Genomic DNA, 26,362 nt, shown 5'->3' on the forward strand with positions numbered 1-26,362 from the left:
TATCCAAAGTGCACCAGATTCCCCCACCTTCCGACCTTTTCGTACGGCTTCACCCCCCTACAAGACGAAAGTCGGGGAAATAATCGCGACCGGGGGTTTTTGTTGGCGACCAGGGATGACCTTGCAGGGAGATGCAACTACAACTTCGCCTGGGATTGAGAATGGTGAATTTTCTTTCTTTCTTTTTTGTTCTCTTTGACCCAAAAGCGGCGGGGTCCAGTCCCAGCACCAAGGGTGGAGCGGGCCGTGGCTGGGCTGGTTGCCAATTCCCAGCGGAATGGCACCGGTTTTCATTGGTTGATCGGTCGACAGTCCTTCTTGGTTGATTCTTGCATGAGGGAAAGAGAATTGGGTGCAAAATAAGTAATAATGATATGCTGACTGTTGACTCTCCCTCGCTACCCAAGTGCTGTACCCGAGGACGAGCTCTAACAAAGTGCTAGCCAGAGGGCTAACATTCTCGAGAGTTCGGTTGAGGCGGACTTTTCTTTACTAGCCTTATATGAGATTTGGAGTCAACCGGACTGTTAGTCAAGAGGATTATACGATATCTACCTGGACCTCCGCGGAACCCCCGACTCCGGCGCTCTGGGACCACCGTCCGGGTGGTTCCCGGCTCCCCAGGGCAAAGGGTCCCGGCCTTCGTACTACTGTACTGTGCAACCAAAATGCTCAGACGTACGGACTTGCCGAAGGGTGCTAGGTTCTCGAACAATAATAATCATAATTCCACAGCCCCCTAAAGCTGTAATTCGAAATTCGAAAAATAGGATATTCCTCTTTAGGCCCTCTGGAAAAGCACCCTGTCATTCTAGCCTCGGAATCTAGAAGAAGCCGCATGGCAACTCAACTGGCTTCGGACTATACCGTGCTACCTGCGCCTCTACATGCGTAGCCCAGGAACGACTTCCTGGAGAAAGACTCCATGATTGCCCGCCCGTAGCGCCTGTTCTGATCGGCTCGGCGACTCCCCGCTCATACTGTAGTTTACTGGTCCTGGTCTATTTGGCCCATCCCTCTGACGTCTTCTGGGCCACCCTTCGGTATACTCTGGCTTGACCTTGTACCCCATCCATGCACTCTTGGAACTCCACTTGACCCTCCCCCTGCGGGCCTTCGTTTTTTTCGCGACTTTTCCAATGTCGATCCCAACCCCGGCAAGCTCATAAGCGATTGTTTTATACTTGGTCGGATCATCTTCCCGCCCTGCCAAATTAAAACTTAACCCAAGCTGTCGGGCTCAACGAGGACGAGACCGAGACACGCCGCCCCTCCTCTTCCTCCTCATTTCCAAATATTTCGTCTTCGCCTGCACGACTTTCCCTCTGAACTAAATTCCTTCGCTCACCTGACCCTCTCCATATTTGGACCAATATCGACCCGCAGTGGGACAGGAGATGGAGCATTGCCAAATTTGCTGGCCTACTCGCATATTGAATCCACTCAGTACTAGCTCCCTGCCAGATCGTGTGCCCTAGACCGGGCAGCGTCTCACCCCCCTATCGATTAGAAAAAGCCAAGAGTCTAACACATATCTTGTAGCTTCCTTTCAATAATTTTTGATTTCAATCTGTTCAAAAATCGTGGGTTGGAGCCTGTCCATCTCATCTTTTCTACCCGGGATAGGGCTCAACCTCCAAATCCCATCCACCTGGATCGGTCCCACTGGACAAAGATCCGAGGTGAACAAGGATGGGTAAATCATCTGTAAGTCTTTAACCGATGTCTTTCTTTGAGAGAGATCTACCTGCAACTCCACTATAAGACAGTGGTGGTGGCAATGTGGAATCTTGCAAATCTGATCCTCCATTTTCTCTTCCCACGTTGGCTCCTCGAGACGTTTCTAACATGCTCTCTACGCAGGAACCAAAAAGCGAATGGTAATGGCTCTCGTCAAAATCCAGTTCTTTCATTTTCTGGTTCTCTTCCGAGCCTCTTAATTTCATACTAATATTGTGACAACAGTGACACGCAATCGTTGACCGACAGTGTAACGGACTATCCTATGGAAAATGGAAGACGATATCACAAGTACCATGAAGGAGGTATGCTGTCATTCTCATCCGACCACTACTCGGTATATCCATCTAACTTCACTAGCATACCCATACCCCAATGATGAACAAGAGCTTGATCGTCTCGACATGCAACATCATATGTTTAAACTTGTCATGAATGGCAAACTATACAACGTTCCGCTTGACAAGCCTAAACAAATTCTCGACATAGGCACTGGATCTGGTATCTGGCCTATAGAAATGGGTATGATTGTTTTGCCTCGTACACAGATTCTCCATGTCATGTTCGTCAACTCACAGCTTTTCTTTTCTCGGATCCTGCAGCACCTTTATTCCCAAACGCTGCAATCACAGGCACAGATCTCTCCCCAGTCCAACCAACCGAGGTTCCAGAAAACGTCCATTTCCTTCTCGACGATGCAACTGAAGAGGAGTGGCTATGGGACGCGGATCACTTTGACTTCATTCACGTCGGACATATGACGGGGGCCATGAAGTCTTTCAAAAGCCTATTACGAAAGACATTTAAACACCTTAAACCGGGATCATATCTTGAATGTCACGAGATGGATCCCAAGCCAAGATGCGACGATGGTACCATGCCGCCCGAAAATCCGGACGGGTACAGCGCATTTGCTGTCCATGACTGGTTTGACCTACACATGAAGGCTAGCCAGGAAGTCGAGCCCTTACGACAATTCCGAATAGCACCTCGGATCGAACGGTGGATGAAGGAGGTCGGCTTCGTTGATGTTGAACAGCGAGTCTTCAAAGTTCCGATGAACCCGTGGCCGGCCGATGAGAAGATGAAGGATATTGGGAAATGGAGTGAAAGTAACTGGCTCGAAGCGCTGGCTGGTTGGTCTTATAAACCCTTTCTCGGACTGGGTTGGTCGAAGAATGAGATTGAGGTGTTTCTCGTCGATGTGAGAAAAAGCATTCAAGATCGGAATGTGCACGCTTACATGGATTTCTTCGTGGTGACCGGCCGGAAACCGCTGGACGACACAAAAACATCATGAGTCGACACTCCTCCGATTCTAATTTTCTATTATTTGGGCTTCGTTACCCGATACACTTCCCCTATACCTTTTTGATTATGTCTTGGCTGAGATGATTTGCATGAGATACCACTGGCCGGAGAAGATTTTTTGCATGCATTATATTGGCGCATGGCTGCATTCTGCTCCATAAATAATGGATTTTGAATACAACTATTCTATTCTAACGTTCTCAACGTGTTTAAACCTACTACTTGATTTTACTTGACCGTGAATGGAGCCTATTCCACGAATGAGTCGCACGGGCAGCGGTGTACAGGATGTGTTTATCGAAAGAAAGTATTCAATACTGGTAGTTTTCTACGACACACGTAGAAAATAATTCAATCCCATCAGGCTGAGAGCAACTGTGACCGCGATGGACTTCATAGTAAACGGTGTCTTCCTATTGGCTGTCCGGTCGTGACACTTAATCACGTGACGCCAAGCCCTGACTGGAGACTGCCAAAAGGCATCGATGGTCTCCAGCACCTCCGGTTTGACACAACTTATCGCGGTCAATTGGCTCGCGCATGCCACATATAGATTCATGTCTTTCGGTAGGCATGCCTACCGGCATGCGTTAAAACCAACTGCTGCTCCAACGCTCGACCACCTCTGGATCAGCGACGACCTACTTGCAGCAACCTTCCGCCGGTTTGCGAACGGCCAGCGTCGCCATGGCAGCTGTGTCCCTGGGCCTCTCGAGGCACGAAGACGCTTAGCCAAACGAAGAAACACGGCCCTTGCTGGGTTTGGAGCTGGATCAGCTGAGGATATTGCGTGTCTTTTCGGTCGCAATGGGAGGGAGCACATGAAGTGGACCGACCACCCGTGGCAGAGAGCGCAGCTTGAAACTCAAGGTATCCAAAGCAAAAACACCTTTTGGATCCAATCGGATGCTGACTGCTTGGAAGATTTGAGGAATTATTCAGTAGCGACGCCGGAGGCTTCCTTACCCTTTTATGACCAGAACCCCGAACCAATCGACACCTCCATCTCCCATGACCCTCAGCCCAACTTCCATAAGCCGACCAACCCTTCCCGAGCCGAGCTCCTGAATGAATTTCTAGAGCAGGGTGATTGGGGACTTGAAGATGCCAGGGACTTTGCGCGTCAATTGAGGATTGATCTTCAACGAGAACCGAAATACAGCCGGCAGATCTTTGACAAACTGCTCTCGCGCTCGACCACAGACCTGAACCAAGCAATTCAATTCCTGGATGATCCATTCTTGAACACACGAGGCTCTGGAAATTATTTTGCTGCTGTGAGCTTGTTCGTACAAGCGAAGCTCAAGCGATCAAACCGGATCGCCATGCTGAATTCAGTCTGTCGTGCTCTCGAATTGGGGCTTCTCCCAACAGACGAGCTTTGTCTTATCATCAAAGCTATACCGAACATCATAGTAGAGCGAAATCAGACGCTCAGAGAATGGGACCAGAAGGCGTTGTTGAAGCATTACCTGGCCATGTGGAAAGCTATCGGTCGCTGCACCATCCTTGGTTATCATGATTTGCACAAGGGACTTGTTGATGTCTGGCTTACTGAGCTTGTGAACCTGCGCAGCTTTCGCTTTGCCGAGGAATTCGTTCTGGCCACTCATGACGCGAGCTCTGATACTCGTTGGCCCACGACCTTGATCATGGAGCAATTGGACGAGTTTGAGGTGACCACGTCCCTCCCGACTTTCTACCAGATGCTGGATGGACTCGATGCGGATTGTGCAACCCGGTGTATTGTCGAGGTTACAGAGTTACTGGCGATGCCTGACGCCCAAATCCAGGGCCGAGCCCAACTGCTAGAGCAATGGCGACTTTGCCTTTCAAATTTGTCGAATGTCTCGGCTCTTGCAAACTCGCAGGTATGGCTTGACTTGCCATTTGCCTACAACGAGAATGCGTTGGAGATAGCGCAGACCCCTTCGATCCTGCCCGTCCAGCAACAAATTATCCTTCGTCTATGGGCGTTGCGAACGCTGAGCCGATCTTTTGGGCCTATGTACCACCAGAGTCCACGGCCTACCGACAAACTAATTTACTTCTTGCTCGGAATCTACGAAACGTCGACCAAGACGACTGATGGGTCCTTGCTGTCGGACTTGATGCGTGGTATTCAGACTTTGAATCTCCCGTACAGTAGTCTGCTTCTGCTTGCGGTGAATATCAAAATGAAGAAAAACATTACCAAGACTGCCCGCAGGACACTCGAGAAGCTGGAAACATCGCAACTTTCTTTAACGGATGTCTGGGCAGATCCATCGGCTTACCATGGCATTCGTGACCTGTTCTATGGCACATTCGAGCAAATGTTCCGCCGCCTCGACATCACGAGCCAAGAATCCGCGGACGAATTTTTACATCTCGTCAGAGTAGGAGATTCAAAGAGCATTTGGTCCGTTCTGAGAATCCTCCGCAACCACACCCCTTTCAAGCTTTGCCTCAACAAGGCATGGGTGCCCCTCCCCCACCCCGACGAAATGGCCCTCGTGCGTTATCACCCCGGGCCTCGGGACAGCCAAAGTCCCGATCCTTATGCTGCCGTTGACTTTGTCCATCGACTGGCCGTTGCCATCTCCTGCAGCCACAACTTGACTCCCTCGCGGTCTTTCCATCTTATTCATCATTTGTATGACTACCTGCGCCGGCATGGAGGCCCTGTATACCCGTCTTTGGTTCAGGCCATGTATCATGCTGGTGTTGTGCGATATCGTCGCGAGGGACGCCGCGTTTCACCTACGCAGTACGAATACATCCTTTGGATTGTCAGCAAGTTTGAAGGACGCGAGGTTGCCACGCAACTGAGAGCCCCGGCGCAGATTGGCCTGAGTAAACCTGATCAAATGCATGACTACTAGGTTGCATCGTTGCAGCTCTTTATCGAAGACTTGGGCTCGCGCTGTACTATATAGATACCCGTTCCATGCATACCCACCAAGGGACATGGACACATGTATATACTCATGAAATGCTAATTCTGATCAATTTACACGATCATTTCCATACTTCCTGTCATCTTTGAACTCCCCAGAATAGTATGCCCATTGTGGATAAAAATGGTACTCCGTACAATAATGAGACACAATCCAAGTGTATATTAAATCATCTTAGAAAAAGACCACTAGCCTGTGCCTCATTCCTATTCCTGATTCAGACCGCATCTAAACATCAACCTCCATCTTCTCTCCAGCTGCGAGGTTGTCATCTCCCGACAAGGTCTCGATGGTGACATATTTCTTCATATCCTCCTTGCTGATGACCTTTTGATTCAACCAAGCAGTCGTGCCACGAGGGAAGCGGTAGTTGCGCTCCTTCTCTCCACGCTCGTTGGGCTTCTCGTAGTTGCGAAGCAACTGGGTGGGCTTGTCCTTCTCGATAACGCACACATCGACATTGCTACCGGAACCGAGATCGTTGAAGATACCGGCCTTGATGGCTTCGGAGCACAGGGCGATGGCACCTTCCTTGTTCAGGTCTGGCTGCCACATCGACTCGAACACAGACATTGCCGCCAGTGAACCGGAACCCATCGTCACGTATGGCAGCTTGTCCGTGGAACCGTGCGCGTGCACGGTGTACAGCCCGACGCCGGTCGGGTCCACGCCCGCAACCACGAGGTACGCTCCAATGTGTCCCTGGTATCGGAAGAGGTGCTGCTTGAGCATGGTCATGCATGTGATAACGCGAGGGTCGCGGCCGGTGGATAGGGAGTGCAGCTCGACGTTGGAACTGATCAGGGCGGTGGTGAATTCGGTGTCTGCGGCAGTACCGGCGCCGGCACACCAGATCTTGGGTGCGATGTAGTGAAGCTTTTCACAGTTCTATTTCCCGATTTCTGTCAGCCTCTGAACGGAATTTCCAGGGAGTTGTCATCGTGATTCAGGTTGCCGGGATCGATCGTACCTTGTCTGCTACTATAGGGCCGCTGGTGGCTCTGGTATCTGCTGCGATCTTCAATCACCAACGAGTTAGCCTCCATTGGTTGCGCAACATCCGAAGCTTTCGTGTCATTTGGAACCTTACCACAACACCATTATCGTAAATGCATCCAACAATTGTCGTACCGGTGCTGGTAGCTTTGGGAAGGGGAACGCCCCTGGCGTGAAGAGCCGCGTTGCGGTTGTAGTTGGAGAAGTCAAAGCCCGGCATCGTGACGACGCAGAGGGTACACGACCGAAGGAGATAGTAACAGTCAAATGGAAAAAAGGATCAGATCAGACGGAGGTTGTGAGTGAGAAAAGGTTCAGGAAGGTGGTCGAGGGGAGGAGTAAGGTGATGGTAGAGGTGAAGTCAGAGGGCCGAGCTGTTTGAAGTGACGAAGCTCCCGCAGCCTGCTGATTTCGGGCCTGAACCTTCAGGCATCAAAAACCATAGCTCTCCAACTCGCAACTCGATGTTTTTGCCTTTGGCCTTGCCGTTTATTTAAACCTCACGTCCACGTCTTTCTCAGACCTTCACCTTTACACCTCACAAGATATCTCCTTTCGTGCGATTATCTTCTTCTCTCTTCCAAGAGAGCTTGCTTCAAGATTTTTGCGCGCACCTTGACCTTATTTAACAGGAGTCCTCAACCACTCCAACGTCGCTCTTTCTCTTCAACTCCGCCAACCTCTCCTCTACCCAATGCGCCCAAGCCACATTCACCTCTAAGTGGTCATTCACGCTCCATTTCTGCTGATTTCGGGCGCCTGAAAATGGCGTTCAACTTCGGGTCCTCTGCCAGCCCTGCTGGAAAAGGCGCACCCAATGTCCTCGAAGAAGTTTACACCGACGTATGTCGCCCTGCTACAGCTTTCGCGTTCTTTTGACTGTCTCACATCTAACATTCACAACAGGACCTCGGCTTTAAAGGCATCTCTGGTGATGCCAATATCCGCTTCCTCCCCACCCCTTGGCCTCAAGACGCCCTCCCAGCCCCAAATACCTCTCTTCTAGCTGTCGCGCAGACGAAAGCTCTTGTTGTTGGTGCGGGCCCGGATTGTCTGGTTGTCGCCACCACCGAGTCCATCAGGAGAGCCATCGAGGCTCCTTCTCCCGGCGAAGAAAAAGAGCAAACGAAGCCATTCCAACCGCATGCGACAATCCCGCTTCCAGCCCGCCCAACACATGTTGCCTTCACTGCGAACGACGATGCGTTGATCATCGCGACAGAGAACGGTTCTCAGATCACAGTATTTCAGACGAATGCTTTGTTACAGGGCAACGCGCAACCAGCTTTATCCGTCCCAACAAACGGCGTATCGATACGATCACTTGCGCCAAATCCAGATCCTACTTCGACCTTTGTTGCCTTGGTCACGACCAATGGTGAACTCCTCGTCGCAGATCTGAAGGCAGGAAACTTGATCTCGGGCGCCAACGGACCGATCCTGCGCAACGGTGTTAGCTGCGTTGCATGGAGTAATAAGGGAAAACAGCTTGTGGCTGGTATGGCGAACGGAACGGCGGACCAGATGACCCCAGACGGGACGAATAAGGATCAAATTCCTCGTCCCTCTGATCTCGAGGAGGAGTGTCATGGTACGTTATTAAATTTCCCTTTCGTGCTTCTTATTCTAACAATCATACTTCTATAGTCTCGTCGATCGGATGGCTGGAGAACGATATCTTCTTCATGGTCTATACTCCGAATGCCCCGGAAGACGATATGGGGATTCCACCGTCATATTTTTACATCATTACACGACGAAAGCAGGAACCCTTTTTGATCCAGAAGTTGCCAGACATCTGTTCGACCGTGGGATTCATGATGCCACGTTCGCCAGCATACCAGTTCATCGTCCGGCTGCGTGACTATAAGCCACATATGAAGGATGTGTTGATCGTCGCGTCAACTGCCTCGTCTGACATTGGGCTCATCGTTCGATCTGACAAGCAGCTAGATAAGAATCCCGCCGGCCAATTTGCGCTAGTCGGTGTTAGCGACGACAGTAAAAGGGCATCCGTTCCGCTGATGAATGGCGATGAGACCTCGGTGATTGGCCTGGCTGCTGATTTGTCGAGCAGCGAGAATGTTCTCTCACCCATCCTGGGAGAGGATATTCAGGAGACTGCCACACCCCTGCCGGCTCTAATGCTCTTAAACAATGAAGGCATCCTCGCGTCCTGGTGGTTCATATACACGGAATCTATTCGCCAGAACATCCCATACTCTGGCCTCGTGTCAGCCAGCCAACCGCCAGTTAGACCCTCTCAACCTCCTGCTGCACCTCCACAGCCGACTCCGGCTCCGGCTCAACAGCAGCCCTCATTTGGTCAGCCTTCATTCGGCACACCGTCACCATTTAGCTCTTCTGGCTTTGGCAAACCTTCGGGTGGTGCTACATTTGGAAGCCCCTCCACAATGGGTGCAACAGCCTTTGGAAAGCCATCCGCTCCTTCATTTGGAAGCCCTTCAGGCCTCGGTAGTAGTGCAGCCCCGGCATTTGGGAAACCTTCATTTGGCTCCGGAACTGCGTTTGGCCAGACCAGCTCTCCCGGACAGCCAGCGTTTGGCAAGTCAGGTTTTGGTGCGGTCAGTTCGCCCTCGCCATTCGGGCAGCCTAGCACTCCAGGCAAGAGTCTCCTGGGTTCCGGAACCGGTACAAGTGGCGGTGGATTTAGCTCTTTCTCAGGAGGTGCTGGAGCAGGTGGGTTTGCTGGGTTTGCGGCTGCAAAACCAGGAGATTCGCCTTTCGCAAAGGCTTCAGGTGACAACGCATTCTCAAAGGCATCACCCTCGCCCTTCGGAGCCAAGCCCTCAAGTGACACGGCTTTCCCGCCGGCACCGACCAATGAGGTGAAGAATCCTTTCGGATCTGGATCTACTGGTGGTTTCGTTCTTGGTTCCTCTTTCAAGGCTGATGGTACGGCTGCAACTGATCTGTCTAAACCGGAGAAGCCTTCATCGGGTGCGCTATCTTTTGGCGGATTTGGCGAGTCGATCTCTCTTTCGGAGAAACCAAGCACTCCTGCAGAGTCAATGGATGACTCGGAGGACACAACTGCGGCTGAACCGGCCAAGATTGAGCCAGTTTCTCTGTTTGGAAGACCAAGCAAACCCGCAGCCCCGGCTCCATCGTTGTTTGGTACACAGGCAACGCAACCTGTTAAGTCGCCGCCTCCTCTTGAGACAAACAAGTCGAGCTCGGGTTTCTCCATCTTTGGCACCACTTCTGCTACCACTCCCCAGTCTCCCTTCCAACCCTCTTCCCAGACACTGGTCACTAGTCCTCTATCCGCACCTTCAGACGTAACGGCCACCCCAATGAAGGAGCCTTCCGTTACCACTCCTACGCTCTCCTCTCTCGAGGCACCGTTGCCTCCTGACCCTACCAGCAGGGCCAGTTACGCTCCAGGAGACACGTCAGCTTCGTCCAACGTCTCAAAAAGCTCTGTTGAGGATGCTCCCCTTCCCCCAGATCTCGTCTCGGCGAAGAAGCCCTCTTCCCTCTTTGGCGATGCACCCTTGCCGCCTGACTTTGTCACTCAGAAGAAGCCTGTTCCAGAGGTCGATGATGCACCACTGCCTCCAGACTTTGTGAGGAAACCGATCAAGTCAGAGAGCCCACCGCCTGGAATTCCGGACGAGCTTCCTGAAGAGGCGCCCTTGCCCCCCGACCCGATTGCTTTCAAGGCAAAGACCATGCCCGTAGAAGAGGCAGTTCCTATTCCCGACGGCTCAGATGCCGAGTCCCAGGATGCAGACGAGTCTGACTTCAGCGACAGCGGCGAGGAAATTACGCATGCCGAGACGAAGATACCAAGCCCTAAGCTGTCGGAGGCAACTTCCTTTGGCGGTCTCTCTGATAAGAGCTCTACTGGTGGACTCTTTAGTGGGTTCTCGAAGGCTGCGCCCAAAGAGGAACCGAGCCGCGGTCCGCGACAGCTGTTTGGCGAAATTTCCAAGCAGCCCATCTTGCCGCCTCCAGGCCGTGAGCCCTTCCGCTCACCTAGCCCCACTCGCATCAACTCGCACAAGGGCACGATGTTCTCCCGGAAACCCGAGGGCCGACAAGCCGGAAGTGCCTTGGCCTCTAGAAAGGCTTCCTTGAGTCAGGTTGTTCAGCGCGAGAATCAGCGCAGAAAGTCCAGTGACGCTGCTCGCCAGGACCGGGCTCGCGCCGAGGCTGCCGCCCTACGTCGAGCAGAGGAAGAGGTCCTTGCTCTTTCCGACGACGACGAAGACGAAATGCTTCGTGCTGATCTTGCTCGCCCGGTTGAGCCAGTCGCTACGCTTGATCCGTTCCTCCCCCATCAGAACTACACTGGTGACACGGTTAAGCCCGGCATTCCTGGAATGATTGAGCGACTCTACCGTGATATCAACTCCATGGTCGACACACTGGGCATCAATGCTCGCTCGCTGGAATCGTTCCTGCTATTCCAGCAGCCGGCCGAAAGCTCGGACGCGGACAAGTGGGTTGAAGTCTTGCAGAGTGACGAACCTGCCAATGTCCTTGATGAGGAGACATTCCTCCAGGATATCAGTAACTTCGAGGATGTGGTTGCGGCAATTTCCCAATCTCTTGACGAACAGCGTCTCCAAGGTGTGGGGGAGAAGCTGGACGAGTGCCGAGAGCTGCTCACCAAGGAGATCGTGACTCTGCGCGGTCAATTTTCCAGCATTCGCAAGACCCTTGACGCGCTGACTGACACCGGTGTGATTTTGTCGGCCCCACTTTCTGCTGAACAAGCTACTCTTCAGCATGATCTTCGGACCGCGTTCACGAACCTCCAAGCTAAGATGGCAGAACTTGAGCAAGGTGTTTCCATGCTGCGGGCCAAGATGGCTGACATTCCACGCCCCAACGGAACTGGCAGCGGCTCTCGGAAGCGTCCCACCGTGGAAGCCGTCTCTTCGACCATTGCCACTATGATGAGCATGGCCGAGAACAAGAGCAGCGATATTGATGTTCTTGAGGCTCAGCTGAAGAAGCTTGGTGTCGACACCTCGTCTTCTCGTCCCGTCAGCCGGGAAGGATCCCCATTCACCACCCCCCGCAAGAATCTTGCTCGTTTCCCAGCTACACCGGGCTCGCGCGGCTCTATTGAAGGCAGTGCTTACCACACCCCGGAGTCTGCTTCTCGCGACTTGAACTTCCGGGCTAGTATCAACGGCTCCGCAAAGCATAGCCGCCTGCGGAGCGTCGATATCGCGGGACCGGTTGCTATTCGAGAAGAAAGCTCCCAGTGGAAAGTTAAAACTCAACGCCGGAAGCAACTGGTTGGCAATTTGAAGGACGCCATCGACAAGAAGGAGAAGAAGGTTCGGGGAGTTGATGACTTTTAGAAATTGGGCTATTTTGAGCTACTTGGATCACTTGGGTGACCGTTGGATGGATCCTTTCTTTGGCTTGGTGTAGCCTCGCATATGGACATTGTTTTTCATTTGATATTTTTATTTCATGTCCCAGGCGTGGTTTTCTTTTTCATTGGACTGGCGGGCTATGAGATTGGATGCCCATGGAAATGTACATAAATGCTTTTCTTTTTCGCAACTCATTGCTTTGATCTCTTTTGCTTTCTGGAGTTTAATCAAAAGCCGGACACTGACATCATTTTGCGGTGTGACATCAGTCCTCCCTGACCCTCGACTCCATCCGATAAGGTTGTTTTTAAGCCTCGTAGAACAAGCTTTCTTTGTTACCTATGTACCCCTGTTTCCCTCCCCGCATCAATATCCGCCATGGCCCAAGTTAGTAGTGAGTTTATCTTCTTCAAGGTCAAGTGCGATGTCGAACCGGAAGATCCTGCCAACGAGCTGGGCGAGGGCCTGATGAGGGTTTTCCGCGCCACCAAACATCAAAGTGGCCACCATAGCTCGGCATGGGGTCGCACGGTGGAAGATCCGAATATGTTAGTATGGGTGATCGGTGCGTTATCCATTGTTTCTATTGTCCTTTTATGTCGAATTACTGTTACTAAACGGAAATCCATCAGAATGGACCGATGCCCGCTGCGCAATAACCTCGTGCCTTTTGAAGCCCTTCCTCGTCGAAGAAGACCAGCCTATAACTGCAATATATGCCACCCTCAGTCCACCCATCGGTAGCACCGAGACGTTGACTAAGAACCCGGTGACCGAGCTCTGTTTCCTGGCATTCCCCAATAACATGTCGGCATGCGAGACCCGTCAGCTAGACGCTGAGTTGATCAATTTCCGTACCGCGTTGGTCGTGCAGCTACCACAGGAAATGGGGCCGCGGTCCTGGTCAATGGGCCACGTGGATCGGCCGAGTACGGTGAAGCATGGTACCAGTCCGAACGGCCTGGCGACTGTGCATTTGCTTGCAGTGGGATGGGAGACCATGGAGGCCCATGACGATGCCAAGAAGACGAAGGAATTTGTCGATGCCATCGCGCCGATTCGAGAGAAGCTGCTTCTTCCCCCTGTACCTGATATGGAGGTGAAACATGTCAGATTCCAAAAACTCTAGAGAATGGGGAGGTTGGAGAGAATAGAGTGAGAGGCCAGCGTGAGAGGGCTTTCATCGAGTTGCATGGGATAACCTGCAAGAATGAGATATGGAGGGTGACTCGGGAGGTAAAACAAAGGTAGATCTTGGGTCCTGGGCTACTGGTAGGGGAAAGGGGCAATAGGGTAGAAGAGAATAGGTGAATTGGTTATTAGGAGGCAGGGATCGGGGCACACGCCTCAAATAAGATACAACGAGAAAAGAGTCAAAAACACCCGTGTGAGATTGAAAACAAAGAGAAATAGAATCATCATGAACCACCGTAGACTTTTGGAGCGCAACGCCGGTAGAGCTCCCAAGAGATAAAAGGTTGTTGAACTTAGACGCGGTGCTTCTCGCTTTCTATATGAAGGGTCAGTATGATGAAGAAGATTTGAAAGGGATCAATGACACTAACCAAGTCGCGAGTAAAGCATGTACAAGGCCATCTGGTTGCATTCCTGAGTACCGGTAATGGTCACCAGACGCTCGTTGCTGTTCTCCTGGGGCTCGTTGATCTTGATCACACTGCCGCTCAGGTGGCGTATTTCGTTGATCTTGGCACCGCCCTTACCGATAATGGCACCCACCATATCGTTGGGGATGTAGATCTGCTGGGTCAGTGGCTGGCCGGGCATAGCACTGCCAACGGGGGCTGGGGCAGTGGGAGCACCGCCGCGGCCGGCAGCGGGTTGCGGGCCACCGACGTAGGGGTTCGGCTGGTGGGGGGCAGCACCAGCGTAGGGAGTGTGCGGGGCCGCACCATAGGGCATAGCGGGCTGCGCAACGGGGGCAGGGGCCTGACCCTGTAGGTAGGGGACGCCGTACGCACCAGGCTGGCCACGGTTGGGGTGGGGGTGGTTGCGCTTGAAGGTGTCTGGGTGGCCGTACTGGCCACCGGCGGGCTGGGGCACGTATGGCACTACCTGCATGCCACCAGGGACGGCGCCAGCGGGCCCACCGCTGCGAGTGGCATAGGCCGAGGCTGCAGGGCCGCCGAATCGCTCAGTCAGCTGCTCCACCAGGGTCACGGCAACATAGTAGGTCGCAATGTGCACGGCATCAGCGACACCAAGGATAACCAGGGAGCGCTCGGTCGAGAGAGGAAGGCAGGTATCGGAAGCGTTCAGGCGTGCACCGGAGGCTTCCTGGATCTCGCGAATACGACTACCGCCCTTGCCGATGATGGAGCCAATGAGAATGTGGGGGATTAGCAAACGCAGAGGGTACGTCTTGGACTGGGCAGTGGAAGGGGCATCGATGGGTTCATTGTTCAGGGTACGAATGATAAGACCGAAGGCCTATGAGGGTTAGCATCTTGAGAACTTTTTTTTGGCTTACAACGATAATAAAAGAAGTCACCTACCTTGGCCACCGCGTCCTGGGCGCCGCTCACGGTCAAGATCCGCTCGACAGCGCCCCGGGAGTAGTCGCTGACAGTGCACTTGGCACCGGACATACGACGAATCTGGGACACGTTCTCACCTCCCTTTCCAATGACAGTGGCAGCCTCGGGGCTGGAGATCACGGCACGGATGTGGATCCAGCTCGACTCGTCCTGTGGGGGGTGAGTGTCGGACTGGGAACCAGCCCGCTCGCCGTGCGAAGCGGTCGACTGGATCGGCTGAGTCTCTGGGTGACTCTTTCCATTGGGGGCATCGGGAACAACGGTGTCACCCTGGGTATCCTTAGAGTCCTCAACGGATGGGATCTGGTTGCTCGACACGTCGGTCTCGGCCTCGGCCTCGGCGTCACTGCGTGCTACTTTGTCGAGTGCGGGGCGCTTAGCCTCCGGCTGGTCGTTGGGGCCCGAGGGGGAGGAAGGGTCCTCAAGAGGACGCTTGGTCGATTGCAAGTTGGATGGAGAGGCGGACATTGTAATCACTGTGCTGATCTGTCTTCACTTACGTGAAAGGAGTCGAATATCAAGAATGAAAACTGCTTTCTTCGTTTCTTAAGATCGTCTATGTACACCAGAAGTTCCCACAGAAGGTGCTGGTGCTTGGCGATAGACGGGGAGGGGAATCTGGTGCTGTGAAAAGGCTGGAGGTGGAGAGAGAAAGACGGTGTTGGTGCCGACGGAAGAAAGGGCAGAGCAATGGTGATGATGGAGCTCGTCAGTTGAAAAAAGCAAGGGGAGCTTCACGGGATATGCTGCCGGGAATTATTCGAGGGTAGGAAGCGAACAGAATGGAAGGGAGATGGAAGGTGTCGGTGTTGGAGATGCGACGGGTAGGGAGAGGGTCCAAAGTAGGGAACCAGGGAAAATGCGCGACCTGAAAAACAGCTTTCTCTAGACGTGGGATCGCAAGAGGAAGCCTAAAGGGAGAATAGGAAAGGGTACGCTAGGATGAAAGGGGATGAGGAACTGAGAGAAGGCGAGGAAGAAGGCGAGAAGGTGAGGTCAAGAAGTAGCCACGGGGAAACGAAGATGAGAGGATGAGGTGAAGTCGGGAGTTCCCCGCTAAACCCAACTGGCACGTCACGTGATATCAACGCGTCGCGAGTGTTTTGGCACGTTGGGTTTCCTGCAGTTGCACAGCTTCCAGTTCTAAGGATATACGCAGGGCACAGCTCAGAGAAGATATGGAGATCTCAGAAGAAACTGTTGAAAAGATTCAGAAATTTGTCCAGAGCCGACAGGCAGCCGAGAAAGAAGCCTCCCAAGAGCCGTTTAGCGCAACGGCCTTGCATGCCTATGCGCGACGCCTCGATGGGACCTTACAGCAGCTCCAAGAGCAAGTTCGACGACAAGAAGATGAATTAAATAAGGTCTGTGAAGCTTCATAGCCCTACAATAGGTGCGTATAGCTGACATTCAGAGAAACTTGCAGCTTCGGGAAAGTCGTGGTTCCCATGGTCTTTTGGACAATAGTGACGGCCCTTGGATGCGCGTTTCCCAGGCACGACGCGCAAAAAAGGCGTACCAATCCCTGGTTCTAGCCGAAGATGACCTGCCAACAACAGACTCTGTCTTGCCTTCACTAATCGCTACCGAAGATACCTCCCAGCTCATCGAGGAGGGCAAATTGTCCATTCTGGTTACCGCAGACAGACTGTCTGCAGATCGCGAGCGTTTCCGTATCGAAGAAGCCAATCTTCGGGATTCGCGCGCAATCTCGGCTGGCCTTCGAGAGCGAATCCAACGGATACGCAATGCCAATTCACGGAAGCAGGAGCAGACACCTTCCCAAGTAGCCCGGGAGGTTGTTCGAGAACAGAAAAGGAAGAACAAAGGCCTGGATCATGCATCCGAGGAGCTCAAAAAGTCGTTGGATAAGTTCATCGATGAGTCGCTGGCACAAATGCTCGCAGCCGAAGACCTTGGCGGTCCCACGGTTGGTGACGCCCTGGAGGTGTCGGACGCGACATTGAAAGCGGGCTATACAGCACATGGGAAACCGAAGAAACCGAAAGAGCCCGTTGAACAAGATGGGAATCAACAACGAATCGACCAGTTCCTTCGTCGCAGTACTGATGGCTCAAACCCCGCAAACAAACGAGAAGCTGCGGCGACGGAGGCGCATGAACTGCTCGATGCCTTGCTTGAAGCCGGTACTTCGTATATTGATTTGAAAAGGGATTCAGCAGCCTCCCGGTTCCTTGTGCGAGCCAAAGTGGCTCAGTTCCACCCGCGAGATGCACGGCGCTTACGACTGATTGATTTTGGCCGATCACTCGGTGATTAAGGATGATGAGCTATGGAGTTTTCCAGACGGAAGATGGTCATTATGTCTACTTATATCCTATCCTAAACCTGTCATAATCTGTCACAAGACACATGAAGAATCCATGCCTCTGCCCATGGGTAATTGCAACCGCGAAATTGCTCGCGGGAAATGAGAAACGCCTATAGATGCTCCATGCGTAGACAGCGCCAAATCATGAAACCTTGTAAAGAGAGAGAAAAGAACAAATAAAAGGAACAAAAAAAAACCTCAAACAGGCATCATTCCAATCGTTGATTTTGAGGCTTTGGAACTGGCGGTTTTTCGAGGTGCAGCCGAAGACCTGCTGGGAGCGCGATCACCGGCAGATTTCGCCCTGGACCGGGCTCCCTTCGCTTTCCAGGTGCCTGTGGAGCCACCGTTCTTTCGTCGAGGTCGCTTCGTGTATGGACGCTTGCCACCCTTCGAGCTCGACGCAGCACGGCCAGGCTCGTAATCGTCGCCAGGATCAGGGCCGGGGGAGGGTGCAGGAGGGAAGTAACGGCTAGTGATGTTGTCTGGGGGGTTTTCCATGGGGTAATCCAGGTCAAGAGTCGAGTTCTGGTCCACAAAAAGGTCATCATCACTATACTCATCGCTACTGCTGAGGTTGATAACATTGTGATGGTTGGGATCCGGAACAATGCCATTGCTTTCTGCCTCGTCTTTTAGTTCGTGGTAGCGGCGCCGGGCATTGTCCACCAGCTTCAAGATTTGGCGACCATATCGTTTCACCTTATCAGAGTCGATGCCAGGAATAGCAGAAAGCTCTGAGATGTCTATAAAGAAATCAGTATTCAACCACTATCATCATGAACGCATTATCAAACTCACTCTTGGGGAACGAGATGGCCATATCGCGCAAAATATGGTCAGGGAACGGCTGTGTTCGAAGACCCTTCTCCACAACAATCTATGCAAAGAGTTAGTGAGCACGGCGAAATAATCAGCAATACACGATGGGGTCTTACCTCTTGCAAGTACCTCTTGGCTGTCACTTCAAAGTCCTCCACAACGGCACGGTGAAGATGATCCAGACGTTCCATCTTTTGATCGATTGTGATGGGAGGGCCCACTTCATGTCCAACGTCATTTCGGGGCCTGCTCGCCACTCGGAGAGGCTCAAAGCCATCACTCTCGTCATCAGTTGATGAATTGTCGACGCGCTTGCTCCGCTGTTGAGATCGCGCCTGGCGGCGATCATGAGCGGATTGAATAGGTGATGAAACCATAGTGGATTGAGGATAAGCCTGAGTGCCAGACTTTGCCCTTTGCGCAGGTCGCGCCGCAGCCTTGCCTTTGCCTTTAGGAGAGATGCGCACTTGCAGTTTCAACTGGCGCTCGCCAGTTTCGAATTCCGTCGCACGCCGGCCGAGTTTGAGGTATTGAACTGCGAAGTCCTTCCCATTGATAACATTATCTTCCGCCAGGGCATCCTCTCCCAGTAGACGGTAGAAAAGTCGTTCGGCTTCCCCTCGATCCAAATCAGACCCCTTTCCGTACCATGGAAGGCTCTTATGCGAGGGAGACTTGGCCCGTTTCAAGTCTCCGCGCAGGATATCCACGCAGTAGAGTACAGTCACTTTTTCACCCCTTTCGCCCTTTTCATTGGTTTGATTCTGGAACCAGCGAACAATGTTGATGATCCAAGCAGCGTGCTGAGAGAAATCGTGAACCTCAAACACCAAATCGGATTTGCAATTATCACACGAATTGCCACAGTCCTCACGGCGGAAGTATTCATTGAAATAAGCAAGAACTTGCACACGTCTGCAATCACTGCGATTCTCACAGAACTGGACGACGTTCCGAAGCATGTGCTTTTGCCGGGCTTTCTGCTCGTAGCTGCCTTCGCCGTCATCAATCATGCGCTTAAGCGTGGCAGCATCCTTGTACCCGTAGTAGAGGTAGCAGCCAGAACGTTTACCATCACGACCAGCACGACCAGTTTCCTGATAGTATCCCTCCAAACTCTTCGGAATGCTGTGGTGCATAACAAATCGTACATCAGGCTTGTCAATGCCCATTCCAAAGGCAATGGTGGCAACGATGATATGAATTTTGCCTGCTTGCCACTGGCTCTGCACCTTGGCCTTGGCCTCAGATTTCATGCCAGCGTGATAATGCGAGGCCCTGAGTTTGTACTTCTTCCAAAGATCGTCCGCAACCTTCTCACATGTCTTGCGTGACAGACAATAAACGATCCCACACTGGTTCTTGTAAGAAGTTGTGATTGTTTCTGCAATGCTGGCGAGCACTTCATCGTTCTTTCCTTTAGGCCGCACTTCGTAGGTTAGATTTGGCCGGTTGAAAGACTGTAAGAATACCTTGCATCCGGTCATCTTGAGATTATGGATCACATCAACCTTGACATTCTCTGTTGCGGTAGCAGTCAGGGCCATGACAGGTACACCTGGTAACTTGGCCCGGACTTCACCCAGCTCCTTGTAATCTGGTCGGAAGTCATGCCCCCACTGGCTGACGCAGTGTGCCTCGTCGATAACCAATCGTGCGAGCTTGTTCCGGTGGTGAAGCTTCTCCAGAGCTCTGACCAAAGTCTGGTTCTTGTTGATCATCTCGGGTGTGATGTACAACAGCTCCAGGTCTTCGACATCTCCATTGGACAACTGGCTAAGGATCCAGGACCGCTCAGTCTTGTCCGACTCGCCATTCATCAGGAAGGCCTTGATGTTCAACTTTCGGAGATGATCCACTTGATCTTGCATCAAACTCAGTAGCGGAGAGACCACGAGTGTCACGCCATGTGTATGACCGCCCGTAACGATAGACGGGAGCTGATAACACAATGACTTGCCACCACCGGTTGGCATCAGGACGAAAACGTCCTTGCCGCCAAGAGTTGCATCGATGGCCTCGAGTTGATTAGGACGGAAGCCACGGAGATGGAATCTATCTTTCAGGACAGTCTTCACCTCCTGAGACCATGGATGGTTAGACCAGAAATTGCTGCGGCCAGGTGATTTCTTCGGAGGGGGCATAGGCATGCGAGAGGTATTTCCAGACGTCTCCGCAAATACTTTGCGGTTCTGAGTGGGCTCCCGGACAGGCACCTGGGGCTGGTTGTCAAAACTTCCAGCCACCTCTAGCATCTCATCGTCGCTGTCGCTCCAATCGAACTCGTCGAAGTCTACCGTTGGCGAAGCCATAGTTCGCGAGACGTAGGTTTCTCCATTGCGAGACCGGTCAGTCTGGTCAGGTACCCATGAGCTTTCCTTCGGTTTTCTGGGGCTTGCAACAGATGATTGGGGTCTTTGATACACAGGAGGTGGCTCCCTGGATAGCGAGGCGTAACTTGGCACATCTGGAAGATCTTCACCCAGCTCCGCGGCAAGTTCCAATATATTGGCTTTGGGAAGAAGTTCGCGTATCTTTGTCTCTATCTTCTCTAGCTCTGCCTCAACTGCGCGGCTTTTCGAGAGTTCTGGTAGAGTTGACGGATCTAAGCCTTGGGAGATGACACGCATGACATCCCGCTTGAGGGTGTCCTTGCGAGAGAGGCAGTCAGTATGTGAATGCTTCTGCCTTTGCAATGCCTCAATTGCTTGAATCTGCGAGACGAGATCTTTGTTGGCGGCAATCAATTCGGGTGCTGGTCGACCCGCCATTGCCTGTTCGTAGACAATCTCAGCGTTCTTCTGAAGAGTCTGCTGTAATCGCTGAATGGCCTTATCTAGGACCTCCGAAGAAAGAGCCGCAAACTTCAGGATGTTTTCATCCTTGGCTTGTGAGCTTGGCACTGTTGGTCCTGAAGAGGACGGTTGGGTTCTTGGGGGGTTTTCCTTTGAACTCTTGGCTTTGCGTGCTGCCGGTGGTAGCCCATCCTTAGGAGCTAGGATCTTAGATGGTTCCTCGGGAATCGGTTCAGACGCATCCTTTCCATCATCCGAAGGGCTCACTGCAGGGAGCTTTGGATAGAGTCCCGTATTGGCATCAATGATCATATCGTCGTCATTGAGCCAACTATCGCCAAAGGGATCTTCCTCATCAGAGTCCGCAATCTCGCGTTTTCGGCTATTCCTAGGAAGGTCTGGCGAACTGGGTTTGTCATGTTTCGCTCCGTTTGAACGGTCTGCGCGGCTGGATCGACTCGGTACCTCCGGTATGACGTCTCTCAAAATGGAGGACTTGGTTGCTTTCGGAGGTGATCGTACTCTACTTGTATGCTTTGACGGCGAAAGAAGATCCGAAGTATATTCGTCGCTTTTCCGCTTCTTTCCTCGTTTCTCAAGTGGGGTTTGGCGCGATGCAGGCTCCTCGGTCCACAGGCGTCGTGTTCCTGCCAAGTCGAGATTAGAAGTCGCAGGTAGAAATCGATCAGGGTCGCCAGTGAGATCGATAGACTCGATCGCATCGAACGGGGACGTTGCGAATTTAAGGTCTGATCGGATTGGAGTGGCTTTTGATCGCGTGCTCTTCAAGGACGATTGAGGCGGCTCAAGAAAGGATTCTGCTCGTGGAAATTCCGCATTAGGTCCGAGATCTGTTGATATTTCTCGAATGAGCGGCATACCTTGAACTACACTTCTCGAGGACGAAGGTTTTTTGATAGTCGTGGGTGAACTGGGTGGCCGTGTATCGTCTCGACTGAGCATTCGAGGTTTGCTCTCGGACGAAGGCGCGAGCATGAGTCGTGCCATATTCTCATCTTTCACGTCCTCGGCATCCTCTAAAAGCTGGTCGAGGAACTCGCTTTCGTCGGATGGTGGAGTGGGTTGTTGGGAGACGCGACTGCCGGAATCAATTGGCGGGTTGTCGGCGGACAACGTGGGGTACAGCGACGGGCCTTGCTTCAGTAGCCATTTCAGGTGTAAGGCGAGATTATTTTTCGTCATGGGGGCGTGCGTCGCTCATGACCTTGGTCTGTTGTCGTTTTCGTTGTCTGGTTGTCTGATTGTTCCTAATTGTCGATTCTCCGCGCTGTCGCGAGCCTGTCGACGCGTCTTTCACGTGAGCGGTCAGGGCCAACTGATAAGCCTCGTAGATGCTAGCCTCGACCTCACCACGAGTCCAGATATTGGAAATAAATTTTAGATTGATTATAATTAAATCAAATTCTCAACTAATAAGCTATCTACATTCGTAAAAAGTCGTCTTCACTACTGTGTGGTTAGAGTGTGCAGGCCTGCTTAAACCGTGCCACATCCACGATAAGCGTGTATGTGGGGAAAAGCTTTTATGCCCCGCGGCCCAGAATATTTGAAGCATCTAAAAAAATCCGTCCAACGGGCTACAATTCACCATGGCCAAAAAGAACAAGAAGTCTGCCGAGCACAAGGAGCGTGTGGCAGCCAAGCAGTCCAAGAAGTCTGCCCAGAAGGAGAAAAAGTCCAAAGCCAAGGGCAAAGATGTCGATAGCGACGCCGAGGACGCCGACCTCGATGCTATCCTCGCCCAGTATGCCGAAGAGCAGGCCAAATTCTTGAAGGTCACCGAAGTGCCATCTAGTCCTCCAGCACCCAGATCTTCTGCTACTGTTCTTGCATCTCCATCCAACCGCAATGAAATCATGTTGTTCGGTGGAGAGTACTTCGATGGAACACATGCGACATTCTTCAACAATCTCTTCGTGTACCAGATTGATCGAGGCGAGTGGAAGGAGGTGACTAGTCCCAACAGCCCTCTGCCTCGAAGTGGACATGCTTGGTGCCGTGGAGGTAACTCTGGAGGCGTGTACCTGTTTGGAGGTGAGATCTCTATGCATAACATGGCTTCGCTGTGCCATCTAACAACGACTAGGAGAATTTTCGTCGCCCAAGCAGGGTACTTTCTACCATTATAACGACTTCTGGCACCTGGATCCAGCCACCCGAGAATGGACTCGCCTTGAGACCAAGGGTAAAGGGCCTCCTGCGCGGAGTGGTCACCGAATGACCTACTATAAGGTATGCCCATGCTCAAAATATGTATTTGCACAAAGCCAATCTAACTTGAACGACAGAACTATATCATTCTCTTCGGTGGTTTCCAAGACACTTCCCAGCAGACCAAGTATCTGCAGGACCTGTGGATTTACGACTGCTCGAAGTATACCTGGTTCAATCCCGCTTTGACGACGGCCTCCCAGAAGCCTGATCCCCGCTCCTCCTTCTCATTCCTGCCTCATGAGACCGGTGCCGTCATCTACGGTGGTTACTCACGAGTCAAGGCTGCCGCCGGTGGTTCTGGTGGCAAGCAAGGCAAAGGTGGCCCTCAGAAAATGACTCTCCGACCCATGGTCCACCAAGACACTTGGTTCCTGAGAATCACACCTCCGGAAACTGAATCGGCTGCAGCCTCGACAGGCCCAGCTATTCGCTGGGAGCGGAGAAAGAAGCCTGCCAACACGCCTAACCCACCACGTGTGGGTACTACGATGGCTTACCACAAAGGCCGTGGCATCATGTTCGGTGGTGTTCACGATGTTGAACTGACCGAGGAGGGCATCGACAGCGAGTTCTTTGACACGCTATTTGCTTGGACTACGGACCGAAACCGTTTCTTCCCATTATCCCTCCGTCGCCCACGTGCAGGTGGCAAGAAGCAGCAAGCGAATCAAGCAAACAAGTCTCGTAATCGTGGCAAAGCAGACGAGGAAGAGCTCTTGCAGAATCTCAAGGCATTGGAAGCGAAGCAAGGGCTCCGCGACGAGGATGACGACGATGAGTTCATGCAATTGAGCACACCCAAGTCTGAGGAGGAACCCGTTGAGCCTGCCAAGCCTGCAGTTATTCGATTTGAGATGCCACACAGGCGATTCAATGCTCAGCTTGCGGTGCAAGACGACACTCTTTTCATTTACGGCGGTACATTTGAAAAGGGCGACCGCGAGTTTACATTCAATGATATGTACTCGATTGATCTGGTCAAGCTCGATGGCGTGAAAGAACTGTTCTACGTTGAGCCTGAGAACTGGAATCTTCTGGACGAGGCAGACAGTGATGAGGAGATGGATGATGACGAGGAGGAAGAGGACGAGGAAATGGACGAGGAGGGAGCGGATGCCATGTCTTTGGATACTTCTTCGCCTGCGCCCACTGATGTGACTGTGCCCTCTGTCACTCAGGGCATGGAACAACTAGAGGTTGAGGAACAAGAATCGGATCAACCCGCTGATACTCGTCCCCAGCCTCGTCCCTTCGAGAGCTTGCGAGAGTTCTTCAGTCGCACCTCTGAAGATTGGCAGAATATACTTCTCGAGGCATTGAGGTGGAAGGGCCAGGCCGAAGACAAGACAGTCAAGGAATTGCGCAAGGGAGCGTTCGATATGGCGGAAGAGAAATGGTGGGATAGCCGTGAAGAGATTATGGCCTTGGAGGATGAACAGGAAGCTGCGGGCATTGGAGAGGTTGTTAGCATGAACGACCGCGCCGAGAACATGGGCGGAGCAGGTCGTCGTCGGTAAAAATCTGAAGGCTGTAGATTCTCGTTCAAAAATAAATTCTCATTGTCTCATATTAGATCGGATTATATCTGCTAGTTGATTATGAAGATGCTAATGCGTATGTTTTAAATCCTTCTTGTCTGTCTCGCCCCTATTGCCGAGCCACCTCGGCCAAAACTCCGGTCACCAGTTTCAGATCCCTTTCGACATCAACCCTCCAATTCGAGATTGCAATTCGAGTAGCGGGAGCGCCGTCCCAGCTGGTCCCGGACACGAACATCCTCGAAGTATCATTGATCTTCTTTGACAGTTCGCGGTTCAAGTTGTCATCCGTGGCACGGAACAAAACACTCATGAAGGTCTGATCGAGCAGATCTGACTTGGAGGAAGTCACCGGCAAAGGTGTATATTCCGGGTGATCATAGATCCAGTCGTAAATCCCTCGGGCAAGGCGGATTTGGCGTTGCAGCATGTCTTTATATCCATCCTTACCGTAGGAGAGCAGAGATGCATAAACTGGCAAGGCCCTAAAACGGCGAGAATTCTCCATGCCAATATTCAAGGGGGATGGAATCACTGGCCCATCCGAGGGCCCTGCCGTTAGATAGGCAGCGTTGGCATTCTGGAAGACATTGACAGCTAGATCAGGGTGTCGACAGAAAAAGAATCCACAGTCGTAGGGCACATTGAGGAGTTTATGACCGTCTCCAGTAATCGAATCTACTAGATCAATGCCTTCACTTCCTTGCCTAACCGTTGCGAACTCCGGGTCGTCATCCAAGATGCGAGCGAAAATCCCGAACGCACCGTCCGCATGAAGCCATGCCCCGTATTTATCGCACAACTGGCGAATCTGCAGTAGATGCTCCTTCGTGGTTGCAAAGCGGCCAGTGTTGACTTCTCCCGAGGAGACGGCTACAATACTGACTTTGTCTGTTCTTGCTAATTCCTTCTCCAGCTGTTCGAGATCGAAGTGAAGCGGGTTGTCGGCACGGCAGACGTTGCGGACGTTGGCACGGCCAATGCCCAGCACACCAGCCGCTTTCACCAGCGATGAATGAGGCAATGTTGATAGTACCTGGATTCCAGAAAGTCCTAGAGCATGCAATACTTCGAATAGGCCAAACTCCCCCACACTGTTCACCTGAACTCCTTTTTTCTCCGCGGCTTTGCGAAGAACGTATTCACGGCCACAAGCCAAGCCGAGAATGTTGCTTCCAGTTGCCCCCGTGGTGAAGGTGCCATTGTGCCAGACGGATCGATCCAATCTGAAAAGATCCGCGAGAAGACCTAGCGCTCTGAACTCGACATCTGTGACAATGGAGTGATTGGGAATATGCACTTGAACGTTTTGGTCGTAGGCAGAAACCACGTTATCGGCGAAGAGTGCAGCGGGGGTGGTTCCACCGGTGATGAAGCCGTAGTAATTAGGACTTATACTGCCTCCATTGAATGCTGGGACAATATCATCCAGAATGTGCCGCTGAACAGCTTCAAGGCTTGTACCGGTGGCTGGTAGTGTGGTGGGAAGAGAAGCCCGCGCGCGAGCTAAGCTCTCTGCGCTTGGGAGGACACCGGACTCCCATTTCCCCTGGGCGACTTTCCACAGGTCTTGTAGGATTTGTTCTTGCATTGATGATCGGATATGAAATATGTGTATGATTGATTGAGATTGACTGGGACTAGATTTCTCAATATAGTCCGGTCGGGATTTGGTTTACGCAGCTTCGGGATGAAGACTCCGGTTGGACTATCCTGAAGCAGAAGCTGTGGAGATGAAT

General features: G+C 52.2%; 10 protein-coding genes across 10 annotated transcripts; 6 read left to right on the forward strand and 4 right to left on the reverse strand.

The window, feature by feature from the left end:
- Positions 1–1,848: 1,848 nt before the first annotated feature.
- N7496_003139 (class I SAM-dependent methyltransferase) lies at positions 1,849–3,040 on the forward strand (the record flags this gene model as incomplete). The annotated part of the gene is made up of 4 exons (XM_056696070.1): positions 1,849–1,880; positions 1,966–2,045; positions 2,101–2,262; positions 2,319–3,040. 4 exons carry the CDS (start codon positions 1,849–1,851, stop codon positions 3,038–3,040), a joined length of 996 nt encoding a protein of 331 aa, XP_056558282.1.
- A 496-nt stretch (positions 3,041–3,536) lies between these two features.
- Positions 3,537–5,915, forward strand: N7496_003140 (uncharacterized protein; the record flags this gene model as incomplete). The annotated part of the gene is made up of 1 exon (XM_056696071.1): positions 3,537–5,915. One exon carries the CDS (start codon positions 3,537–3,539, stop codon positions 5,913–5,915), a length of 2,379 nt encoding a protein of 792 aa, XP_056558283.1.
- Positions 5,916–6,218: 303 nt separating this feature from the next.
- Positions 6,219–7,206, reverse strand: pup1 (proteasome core particle subunit beta 2; the record flags this gene model as incomplete). The annotated part of the gene is made up of 3 exons (XM_056696072.1): positions 6,219–6,878; positions 6,961–7,008; positions 7,081–7,206. 3 exons carry the CDS (start codon positions 7,204–7,206, stop codon positions 6,219–6,221), a joined length of 834 nt encoding a protein of 277 aa, XP_056558284.1.
- A 545-nt stretch (positions 7,207–7,751) lies between these two features.
- On the forward strand, positions 7,752–12,328 carry N7496_003142 (FG-nucleoporin NUP159; the record flags this gene model as incomplete). The annotated part of the gene is made up of 3 exons (XM_056696073.1): positions 7,752–7,829; positions 7,893–8,577; positions 8,634–12,328. 3 exons carry the CDS (start codon positions 7,752–7,754, stop codon positions 12,326–12,328), a joined length of 4,458 nt encoding a protein of 1,485 aa, XP_056558285.1.
- A 396-nt stretch (positions 12,329–12,724) lies between these two features.
- On the forward strand, positions 12,725–13,475 carry N7496_003143 (uncharacterized protein; the record flags this gene model as incomplete). The annotated part of the gene is made up of 2 exons (XM_056696074.1): positions 12,725–12,911; positions 12,979–13,475. 2 exons carry the CDS (start codon positions 12,725–12,727, stop codon positions 13,473–13,475), a joined length of 684 nt encoding a protein of 227 aa, XP_056558286.1.
- Positions 13,476–13,833: 358 nt separating this feature from the next.
- Positions 13,834–15,369, reverse strand: N7496_003144 (telomere maintenance protein PBP2; the record flags this gene model as incomplete). The annotated part of the gene is made up of 3 exons (XM_056696075.1): positions 13,834–13,856; positions 13,912–14,794; positions 14,860–15,369. The coding sequence occupies 3 exons, from the start codon at positions 15,367–15,369 to the stop codon at positions 13,834–13,836; spliced, it is 1,416 nt and encodes a 471-aa protein (XP_056558287.1).
- Positions 15,370–16,079: 710 nt separating this feature from the next.
- Positions 16,080–17,182, forward strand: N7496_003145 (uncharacterized protein; the record flags this gene model as incomplete). The annotated part of the gene is made up of 2 exons (XM_056696076.1): positions 16,080–16,265; positions 16,328–17,182. 2 exons carry the CDS (start codon positions 16,080–16,082, stop codon positions 17,180–17,182), a joined length of 1,041 nt encoding a protein of 346 aa, XP_056558288.1.
- Positions 17,183–17,431: 249 nt separating this feature from the next.
- Positions 17,432–22,053, reverse strand: N7496_003146 (uncharacterized protein; the record flags this gene model as incomplete). Its single annotated transcript, XM_056696077.1, has 3 exons — positions 17,432–17,979; positions 18,035–18,113; positions 18,172–22,053. 3 exons carry the CDS (start codon positions 22,051–22,053, stop codon positions 17,432–17,434), a joined length of 4,509 nt encoding a protein of 1,502 aa, XP_056558289.1.
- A 407-nt stretch (positions 22,054–22,460) lies between these two features.
- On the forward strand, positions 22,461–24,602 carry N7496_003147 (putative Kelch repeats protein; the record flags this gene model as incomplete). The annotated part of the gene is made up of 3 exons (XM_056696078.1): positions 22,461–22,905; positions 22,958–23,103; positions 23,160–24,602. 3 exons carry the CDS (start codon positions 22,461–22,463, stop codon positions 24,600–24,602), a joined length of 2,034 nt encoding a protein of 677 aa, XP_056558290.1.
- Positions 24,603–24,732: 130 nt separating this feature from the next.
- N7496_003148 (pyridoxal phosphate-dependent decarboxylase family protein) lies at positions 24,733–26,214 on the reverse strand (the record flags this gene model as incomplete). Its single annotated transcript, XM_056696079.1, has 1 exon — positions 24,733–26,214. One exon carries the CDS (start codon positions 26,212–26,214, stop codon positions 24,733–24,735), a length of 1,482 nt encoding a protein of 493 aa, XP_056558291.1.
- Between the last annotated feature and the right edge of the window lie 148 nt (positions 26,215–26,362).

Source organism: Penicillium cataractarum (assembly GCF_028827025.1).
Source record: "Penicillium cataractarum strain IBT 29864 chromosome Unknown utg000002l, whole genome shotgun sequence".
NCBI classification, from domain to species: Eukaryota; Fungi; Ascomycota; class Eurotiomycetes; order Eurotiales; family Aspergillaceae; genus Penicillium; species Penicillium cataractarum.